Below are 11,323 nucleotides of genomic sequence, written 5' to 3'. Positions count from 1 at the left end.
AAATTATGATTGTCAATGGTTAATAAAAAGAGTGCAAGGTCAGATGAACCATGATATTCAGATCTCTACAAATTTCCCGTAGACCAAATAAATGTGTTCCGATTCTTACAGTGCCTTAGAAACTGACAAATATAAAAGTTATGCTGGCCAATTAATTCGAAACATAAGGTCAAAAGTATATGAATCCTGTCTGTCGGACATGTAGTATATAGGGTCCAATATACCAAATGTGGATATCCTATAACTCGTGACAAGTGAGTACTTCACATGACAATATAAAGCTTCATCCTACAATCATCCAACTGTTTTACATTTTTTTTTTCTTGAACTATTTATACTTTGAAAAGCTTAAACCTATTGAGGATGTTGAACTATATAGCTTTTCTCAATATCAATAACAAATATAAACTATGATATAATTTCAGAAAAATGTGAACGTCTTCGTAGCATCAGATCTTTCACGATCCTTTTCACGATCTTCAAAAATACGGTACATGATCTTTCACGATCCAAAACATCCATTTTTGTGTACATAGTTCTTTATTTACCAAGTTTCATATTATGTTTATACAAAATAACTATAAGAACCATTTGATTAGTTCAAATAAAATGCCCTTATTCGTATTAGAGTAGGTTTTCTAGTCGAATTTGTGAAAAAATCATGTTTGTTTACATTTTTTATGTCATTGAAATGTCGAGAAGCAATCTGCCTTTTGTTGTTTTGTAATAACTATGTACTTTTAAAACTGGATATTCTGACATACTGATCATAATGTTGAACCATTTTGACAGACAGTTTTATTTTGTCGTAAATTTGTCTGTGTCATCAATTTAATTAGAATATGTATTGACCTTTCATATGTCTTCTCGATTAAATGTCTTTCACGATCCGTTACCAGAACTTTCACGATCGTCGCTCAGTACTTGACCGCCGTTAGATATTCTTTCACGCTCATTTCTCTCGATAAACCGAATGACACCCGTGTAAATGTAACCACATTAATAGAAAGTAAGTCAAGAGTATGGATAGTCTACGAATGCACACAATAAGCAATACATTTTTCTTTCTTTGATACATGTAAAATGATAAACTAGTAAACTATATAGTCAAAATGAACCAGAATGACTCTATGAATTAAGCAAACATCCGAAAAAATATGATAGAAACATTAAAATTCAATATATAACAATACAAAAAATGCATATTTTCTGATCGAGATTCGAACCCTTTCTTTAAAACCATCATTTATTTGCAGTTCTGTGCTCTACTAATAGAGCTACGGCGATACTTATACATATCACTCTTATTAAGAATCTATATCGGTACAATTTATCGATGTTACAATTTTTTCTTTAAAAAGTTGTTTTTAATGTAATAAGGACACTCTAAACCAATTTCATTTTTGAGTGAACAAGTTGTATGAATAACAACAGTCATAAAAAGTATAACTTTTTTTTGGTTTGAAATGTCCTTCTTAGGGGATTCCATGTTTTTCTCACCAAAAAACACCAGAAAATCCGCATATTGGACTTTCATCCTTTTTAAGGGTCAAATTAACTTTTGATCACACATGTAATAATATATGTAAATCGAGATATTGATCAAAAAGCATTTTTATTTTTTGTTTTTATAGTAAATTCTATTCTTTTGGCACTTTTTGAAATTGGCCCTTCTGTGAAAAAAAATCATCGATAAATTGGCCATACCTCTTTCTCCCTCTTAGGATTTGCATTAACTAATGTCATAAGCACAACATTCTTTAAATAACGAAACACATTATATTATGAAATACAAGATCATAAATCAACTACTGAAAGTCGGAATGGTTTTTTTTTTATTCTTATATATTGATATTTTATAGTAATTAATTATATTCTTTTAAATTAAAAAGTTAATTATCTTATAAACTTTATTTTTATTGATACTTTTTTTATCATTTTATTATTTCGTTGTTTATTATATTTTATGTATTGTATTTAATCTTATTATGACATTTTGAATCTTTATTTTTTTGTTTTTTTATCTATTTTTATGTTATAACAAGGACTTTAAATAGATAAATATATATATATACGTCCCTGGTTATAAGTTATTTAATTTTACTTTTCTCCTTCACGTCTTTGAGTAAATTTACGTGGCGTTTTATGCTAGGGGCGTTTTGTTCTCTTTTATCTGTATCAGATAAACGCTTCCTTTTGGACCTGAATGTTAAGATATCTATTAAACATTTAAAACACCTGGATCGTTTGATTGTAACTTCCGCCTACGTCACATTACACACTTTCTATCGTTTACTGTACACGTCAACAACATGGTAAGTTGGACAAAAACTTTAAATTACAGAAAATATACAAGTTTTAAACAATAACAAAGAAGCTAATTTCATTCTAATCATAGAAATGCAGTGCGCATATGATAACCTTCGAAATTTTAGCGTGAAATGACAAATCTAAGATTTATTTAGACAGCAGTTACTGTACCGGTGACCATAATTTTACAACTGTGCATACAAAATAAATTGTTACAGATTTTTTGGGATGAAGACTTAACTTAATTAGTTTAAAATGGCTAGTAGTCAGCATCTTGTATAGATACATAAATATGATGAGTACAAGTCAAATCGGCATATTGTCGATTTTATCAGGTGACGAAATGACTAGAATTCTACCCCATAATAATTTGGTAATTGTGCTGAATAAAGGTATTTGTATTCCAATTAAAGGGCCTATGTTCACATGTAGCAGTAGAAATTGTTTAAATATTAATGGACTGAATTATAGTTATCCCGTACCATTGTAAACTCGTACCAACGTCAACTCGTACCACTTTACAAAAACTCGTACCAATGCAAACTCGTACCACTGCTAACTCGTACCAACTTATTTAAATGATGTTTAATGATGTATGTAATTTACTTTAACTCAATACCTCTCAAGTCTGTAAAATGTATATAATTTGAAAGTACAATGACCAATTTGCAGCTAATGTTCCCTGTCTATTGGATAGAAAATAATTTGGCAGATTTGCTTTGTTGTCTCCTTTGACTTTTTAAAACTTTTACTGATTATTATTGAATTTAATTTTTAATGATCTTTTAATCATTCCAAATTAATTTTTCATGAATACATGTAAATTCTACCACTTAATCAAAATGATTAAGAAATTGAAATTTTTACTTTTTATAAATAACAAGTTACAATGAAATGTAACCGTTTCCTGTTCCCGAATTTTCCCGCCAAAAAGCACATGGCTTTCAACAATTGTAAACATATCATTCAATTTGTGATCATGGATTACAGCATCTTAAAATGCTTAAGGTACAGTTAAAGCAATGTTTTTTCTTTCTTCTGGATTATAACTACTTTGAAATATCAGCTTAAAAAATAAAGCTTTTTAGAAAAACATTCGTATTTTTGTCTATAAAATCCAGTATAAAATTCAAGTAATTCAACATTAATTTTATTAAGTTTACAAAAAAAATAACATAAAATATTCGTAATTTTTAATATATTTTTGATGGTACGAGTTTGCAGTGGTACGACATTCCAGTGGTACGAGTTAACTTTTTTGGTACGAGTTAACATGGTACGAGTTTCCTTTGGTACGAGTTAACTTGCTTCCAATGGACTTACAGCTTTGGTTCCACCGCTAGGGCCAAAGCAGTCCAAGAATACTATTGACGTCCAACAGCTGTTTTGCAAGACAATCTTGGGCCCTGGGAAGTCAGAGCTCGTCCTATATCAAAAAGTGGATATTTGCCCACCTAAAATAGATGCGTTGTTTTTTCGCTTCTGGTGCCAACAGACAAGCCTCGGATTTATATAAATCGGGCATCAATGTGTTCAGTTTTCATTTATCTATTCATCATGTTCATTGACAAAAGGGCAGGTCGTCAAATTTCAATGTTTTCTTTAATTAATTGGGGGAAGAGAAAGGCAGATGACGAGGTTACTAAGCCAAATAAGTCAACTAAAACAGATAATTGTATTGACGAAAATATGATTAAATTAAAAAAAAATATCAAAACAATGGAAAAGGCACACAAGTGTCTGTGATCCCGACCATAAACAGGCTGGGTTAGGGTTAGAAACAAGAACTCTTGATGATTTAATTTACACATGTAAGAAACATGTCAAAGTGAATAAAGAGCTATGCCTAGGGAACATTAATGGTGTTCAATAATGCTGGGCAAATAGAAACATAATTAACAAGCAGGTACAATGTCCAATTTTCCAGAAATTGTGTCCTCCATCATGATTGTTGGCTCCATCATGATTGTTGACTAATATATTAACATACACTTTGTACATGTAGAAAATTTTCAAAAATTACAAGGCAAAAGTTGTCAGTGGGTACAACTTTCAACATTTACATTCATGTACACATGTTGTACATTGTAGGTGCTGCTCTAAGATATAAAAAAATATTTATTTATATATTTATAGCCAGCCCCAGCAAGTTCAACATCAGTAGGAGCAGGACGTAGTCCTTCATCAAAAACAGTATCACCAAGAGCAGGTGGTGGTGGATCTACAACACGACAGAGGTAAAATGCTAGCTATCATACGACACTATGTCATCATGGTCATGTACAAAAACAATGTACACTACATGTATTTCAAGGTTCTCACTACAAATACATTTTTGAGAGTCCAGACTCCACATGGCCAAGGGGAATCCCAATAGTGTATAAAAGAAATGAAATTGTCATGCATATCATATACATGTACATGAATTCAGATTCATATGACAAAAAAGAACAATCATGACGAGGGAATAACATTAAATTAGCTTCTTTTTAAATTTTTATTATAAAATGATGTTAGGAAATATGATGTGATACAATTGTCATTGAGTCAAGTCTCCACAAGAGACCAAATGAAATAGAAGTTAACAGCTTTTCATTGAAAAATGAAAGGAAAGACTGTTAGGGGGTATCATATTGATAAAGGAAGATGTGGTACAAGTGCCAATGATACAGTTCTCCATCTAAGTCACAATTTATAAAAGTAAACCATCAAAGGTCATGGTCATGATAGTACGGTGGTCATCTATGAGTAAAAGCTTGTTTTTAAACTTTTGTTATAAAATGATGTTAGAGGATATGGTGAGACTCCACCCACAATCAACATACATGTACTTTCTTAAGAGTTATTTTAATTTGCATATATTAAAAAAATAATTTCCTTCCTACATTGCACCCATCCAGCATTTATTACCAAATTTCTCAAACATGTCATACTAAAGATTTACTAAAATACTTTGGGTAAAATACTTAAAAAACCACAACTGTCAAGGATTTTGTCACTACTCAATAATACATGAACAGCTTAAGTCTGCTTACAATTACTGAAAGCTTCATATAGAACAATAGTCATGATAGTGTTGAATATGCTAATAGAAATCATGTTTTCGCACATTTTAATACGAGTGTTGGCAGATATATAAGAATATTGAAGGGATGTAGACCAAAGAAGTACATGTATCATGTGTATTTAAACTGATAATTTTGTTTCCATAGGAAGACCACAAGTTCCTCAGGTAATGCACGTAAATCTGTAGCTGGAGGTGGCAGCAGTAGTGCTGGTATGTGGAGATTCTACACTGAAGATTCACCAGGAATCAAAGTGTAAGTATATAGTAGGGGATGTACATGTAGGTCAAAGGGGTTGCACCTTAGTAGTTTAACCACTGTATCACTATAAAAATAAGGAGATGTGGTACATGTACATTGTATGACTGTGCCAGGACTGTAAAGCCAGTCAAGGTAGTTAAAATTCAGTTATGATTGCAAATGAGACAATTATCCATACACCAAAGTTCAAAAGAGGTATTTAAGTAATTAGCCTGTCAACACTGCTGCATGTACATGTATGTGAAATTGAACCTTGACCAGGTGGGTAAATAATCTAATCATAGATATCAGGACTAAATTTTGTATATACGCAGACACGCATTTTGTCTACAAAAGACTCATCAGTGACGCTGGAAATAAAGGCCAAATAAAGTACATTAAGGACCAAAATTCCTAAAAGTTTTGCTAAATCCACTCTACTTTAATTTACTAGGATCAGTATTCATTGCAAAGGCTCCCTCCACTAGCTCCACCAAAAACACTTGCTGCCATGAACATGATTAAATAGACAATAATGTTGAAAGTGACTTTAATCACAAAAATATTCAACCATTCCATATAGTTGTGCAGAGAGAATTTTATTAATGGGATTTTCATTTGTATACCTGCATGTTATGGAAATAGTAAAAGATAGATGTGGATATATATATAGAAAACAATATTTATTTATAAATAAGATCAGGATAACTGATAATACATTTTGCACATGTATATAAATGTAAAAACACATAGGCAATCAGTAGAAAGTTATATTTTTGTTTTGCAAGAGTTTACCATGCATATAGTTATATTTCTTAATGTTCAAAGCCTTTTTAACTTAAAATATCAGGGGATCAACAATCAATCAATTTAACTTAAAATAAGAGTGCAATGACAATGTCATGAATGTGGCATGCATGTATACAAGTTTTAAGGTATTAATCATGGATCACAAATATATTGTAAATGGAATATATTGAGTTATCTCCCTTTTATTAATGTTTTTGCTTTTCTTTTCAGAGGACCAGTGCCAGTATTAGTGATGAGTTTGATCTTCATTGCTTCAGTCTTCATGTTACATATATGGGGAAAATACACACGAGTATAGACCAATCATAACACATGTTACATCATTATATAAAAAAATATAAGAAAAGTAATGCAATATTATAATTTTTTAAAAGCAGGAACATAATTTTTATTCAACTTATTTCAACCTGCATACTGTGGACCATAAAATTGTAAATATAGATTGTTTGGTGTACTTAATTTTACATCATTATTTGTAAAAGTATGTTTTATGACTTTTTTTACTTGTATATCATAATTTTATTTTTATGAATAAGTAATTTAAAGACCCAAGTCTTTAAATAACTTTTCTCCTGAGAATATCAACTTGCGTACCATCTCATGCTGAAGAAATCATTTTAGTGTCTGCCCTAAAAGGAAACACCGTTTTTGTTTACAAAATAATCTGCAGTGGAAAAAAAGATGACATACAGCTTCAAGTTTTACATTTATCACAATTCTGACAATTTGAAAATTTGTTCTATCATTTGGTCTAGAACTTTGCATGTACAGTTTTGAAATCAGTAAACTCTAAGGGGAGATGATCTGATTTCACATTTTGTTATTTATGAGTTATGTTGTGTATTTCCCTAGTCAAAAACATTTTGACATTAATAAAATGTGTACAATATGACTGAAAAAAGAAACAATAAAATGAAGAAAACAGATTGTATTATTTTAATTATCAGCACTTTATAGTTTAACATGTATATTTTGCTTTTATGAACTGATTTGTACTGAATATCTGCTTGATTATCATGGTCTTTTATATTGGGCATACTGTCTTTATGCCGCTCCTACAATAGTAAACATTATGTTTTCTGGTCTGTGTGTCTGCTCGTCTGTCCGTCTTTCTCGCTATCACTTCAAGTTTTTGGTCAAGGTAGTTTTTGATGAACTTGAAGTCCAATCAACTTGAAACTTTGTTCTAATGTTCCCTATGATATGTTCTTTCTAATTTTAATGCCAAATTAGAGTTTTAACCGCAATTCGTTGGTCCTTTGAACACAGAAAAATGATATTGTGAGTGGGGCATCCATGTACTATGAACACATATTTGTTTTGTATTGATAACTAAATATTGAATGGAGCTATGTAGTAAACGTTAAGGAGACAGCAACACCACAACAAAATTACAATTAAAGAAAGTAGAATGTTACAAACTATAAAGTTAATGCATCAAATATTTCATATAATAATCTAGAGATGTGGTATGATTGCAATTGCCTGTTAGATGAACTATCAAACACAGTCCAATGATGTGAATGTTAGTTATTACAGTTTGGGCTACAAACATCAACAACTAGTGAAATTGATAATGTATTGGTGCATTATAAGGTCTAAACTTGAAAAATTTCAAAATAGTGAAACTGGGGTAGGGCTGTTTATAGTAGATAGCAGGCTCCTGATTTGAGATGGGCATACACAGAAAACAGTAGGGTTAAACATTAATTTTAAGTAATTGCTCCACTTCCCTTTACCTAGGACTGATGTGATGTAACAAAATACTAAGAATAAACTAAAAATTATTTTCAATTAATATCTCTTCAGGATTGATTTTAAAGTTTACCTGCCAGTACACATGCTGGCTTCTTGGCTTGATATACCCTTTTATTGATGTTATATAAAATAGTTACGGTTTTGTCTCCTGGTCAAACTGGTGCGTTTTCCCTTTTGAATGATTTAAGACATGAAATTTTGATTTTGTGACCCTTTACAGCTTGTTGATCGTGTAAGTCAAGGCTCCGTGTTAAAGACCTTTTTAGCTCAGCTGGCCCAGAGGGCCAAGTGAGCTTTTCTCATCACTTGGCGTCCGTCATTGTCCGGAGTTAACTTTTACAAAAATCTTCTCCTCTGAAACTACTTGGCCAAATTTAACCAAACTTGGCCACAATCATCATTGGGATATTTAGTTTAAAAAATGTGTCCAGTGACCCAGCCAACAAACTAAGATGGCCGCCATGGCTAAAAATAGAACATAGGGGTAAAATACAGTTTTTGGCTTATAACTAAAAAAATCGAAGCATTTAGAGCAAATCTGACATGGAGTACATTGTTTATCAGGTCAATATCTATCTGCCCTTAAATTTTCAGATGAATCAGACATTCCGTTGTTAGATTGCTGCTCCTGAATTGATAATTTTAAGGAAATTTTGCTGTTTTTTGTTATTATCTTGAATATATTATTATAGATAGAGATTAACTGTAAACAGCAATAATATTCATCAAAGTAAGGGACGATATCAAAAGTTCAATGAAGGATGAAAAACTTAATTCACATAGTTTTTTCACTGACCCCTACACCCTCCCTCTTAATTTAATTTGGAAAAAAATTGATTGACCAAAAAGGATATTTTTAAAATCGATTTTGGATTAACAAAACTTGCAGCAATGCTGTATCAATTTCAGCCAAACTTAGGCTAAATGAGTTTCAGAGTATCTAGTCACAGGCACTTGTCTCAATTTTTCCCCCCCATATACCTTAATATAACACAAGATACTTAACTAATTTTTTTGAAAAATGACACCCGAATTCACGTTATTTTTGATTTCTCGGTTGACAAACCTACTTAAACTTAATATGCCGTAAATATAAATTGATTTATCTACGCAATGGTATATAACACGACTATCATTGATGTCGGGATCATTATTTGCAGGCCACAGCAATCGGTCAACGGGATGTTTTTTTGAATTCGTCTCAAACTTTGGCAACACCCAGTCCACATGTAATTTTATACTGGTTTCTCATTAGTCAATCGTCTGGATAAAAATAAATGTGGGAAATTTTGGTCAATTTATAACTCTACATTAGTGTCGTTGTGTACACGTGGGTTTGTTTCACATAATCTGTAAAGAATTAACAATAAAGATTATAATTCATAGTCAGAGGGAAGCTGACAGTTTTTATTTTAATATGTTTTTGTAATAATTCAATAACTGCGGGCTTGGTGTTGCCAAAGTTTGAGACGAATGCAAAAAAACATCCCGTTGACCGACGTCTGAGGCCTGCTACAAATGATCCCGACATCAATGATAGTCGTGTCAAATACCATTGTGTAGATAAATCAATTTAGATTTACGGCATTATAAGTTTAAGTAGGTTTGACAACCGAGAAATAAAATAATCACGGGAATTCGGGACTGGGTGTCATTTTTCAAAAAACTTAGTTAAGTACCTTGTGTTATATTAAGGTATATAAGGGGAAAAAAATTTGAGACAAGTGCCTGTGTATCTAGTATACATTTTATATTTTATTTCCTTGTATGTTAAAAAACATAGCTCCTATGGCGAATATAGAACATAGGAGAAAAAATTTGTTTTTTTTTGCTTTTGAAGAAAATAGGATGATTCAAAGAACATTTAAATAAACTGAAAAGCCAAAATAATCATTGATGAGAGATTTAACCAAAAAAAATAAGGTGAGCGATTCAGGCTCTTGAGAGCCTTTTGTTTGTTATTATCTTGAATATTATTATAGATAGAGATAAACTGTAAACAGCAATGATGAACAGCAAAGTAAGACCTAAAAATAAGTCAACATTACCAAAATGGTCAATTGACCCCCTACGGAGTTATTGCCCTTCATAGTCAATTTTTAACAATTTTCATAAAGTTTGTAGATTTTCACTAACATTTTCTACTTAAACTATTGTTATAGATAGAGATAATTGTAAGCGGCAAGAATATTTAGTAAAGTAAGATATATATAAAAACACATCACAATCACCAAAACACAATTTTGTCATGAATCCATGTGTGATCTTTGTTTAATATTCACATAGACCAAGGTGAGCGACACAGGATCTTTAGAGCCTCTAGTGTTGACCTATAATGGTTTCCTTTTACAAATTGTGACCTGGATGAGAGAGTCGCTCATTGGCAATCATACCACATCTTCTTACATCTTTAAAACCTCTGAGCATTTAACAAATTACAAACATTTAGGACACACATGTGTAATATTGTTATTTACAGAAATTATTGCGTGAATTTTTATTGCAAATTTGTCATTTAAGACTAAATTATGATTTTGTTTCTTAGAATATTGAGAAATATTCTGTTTTATTCATAAAAAAAAATTCTAAATGCGAGTTTATATTATTGCGATTATAACCCTCTCGCATTTTTCATTATAACTAGAACACACCCGTGATCTCACGGGTCCGTGACTGAATTAAAGTATATAACTATGCGCAAGCCTTATTTTAGTATTAGTATTGTAACCTGATAAAGTCATGTCGATTATAAGATACATGGCAGTTTTCTCTGCTTTCAAATCTTTCTGTTTGAACCCGTCGAACTTGAACTTATCAATTATTGGTAATATTTATTATTTGGAAAACAATATGTCCTGGAATGGAGTCAATAGCATTGTCTATATTAGTTAAAAATAAAGTAAAATTCTTTGTTTCGCAGTTTTACGTCATGCCCACTAACAAATAGAAAACCTATACGCCCTATTTTTAGTCCAGATTTTTAGTATTCGTATTGTTATCTTAGAAAGTCTTACTGATTAAAATATTACAATAGGTAACAATTTGACAATTAAGTAGTGTCAACCTTGTGATTATGACCCGTATATATAGCATATTAATCCTGAATACACCGTTTGGTGGTGCGCCTGTCAGATGCGGAA

At 31.4% G+C, this 11,323-nt stretch overlaps 1 protein-coding gene across 1 annotated transcript; it reads left to right on the top strand.

The window, feature by feature from the left end:
* Positions 1-2,177: 2,177 nt before the first annotated feature.
* On the top strand, positions 2,178-7,351 carry LOC134694015 (protein transport protein Sec61 subunit beta-like). Its single transcript, XM_063555016.1, has 4 exons — positions 2,178-2,315; positions 4,447-4,547; positions 5,523-5,630; positions 6,636-7,351. The coding sequence occupies exons 1-4, from the start codon at positions 2,313-2,315 to the stop codon at positions 6,721-6,723; spliced, it is 300 nt and encodes a 99-aa protein (XP_063411086.1). The 5' UTR covers positions 2,178-2,312; the 3' UTR covers positions 6,724-7,351.
* The last annotated feature ends 3,972 nt before the right edge of the window (positions 7,352-11,323 follow it).

The sequence above is a fragment of the Mytilus trossulus genome, chromosome 13 (genome assembly GCF_036588685.1).
Source record: "Mytilus trossulus isolate FHL-02 chromosome 13, PNRI_Mtr1.1.1.hap1, whole genome shotgun sequence".
NCBI lineage: Eukaryota > Metazoa > Mollusca > Bivalvia > Mytilida > Mytilidae > Mytilus > Mytilus trossulus.
The sequence above is the reverse complement of the archived record's forward strand: the minus strand, read 5'-3'. Positions and strand labels throughout refer to the sequence as shown.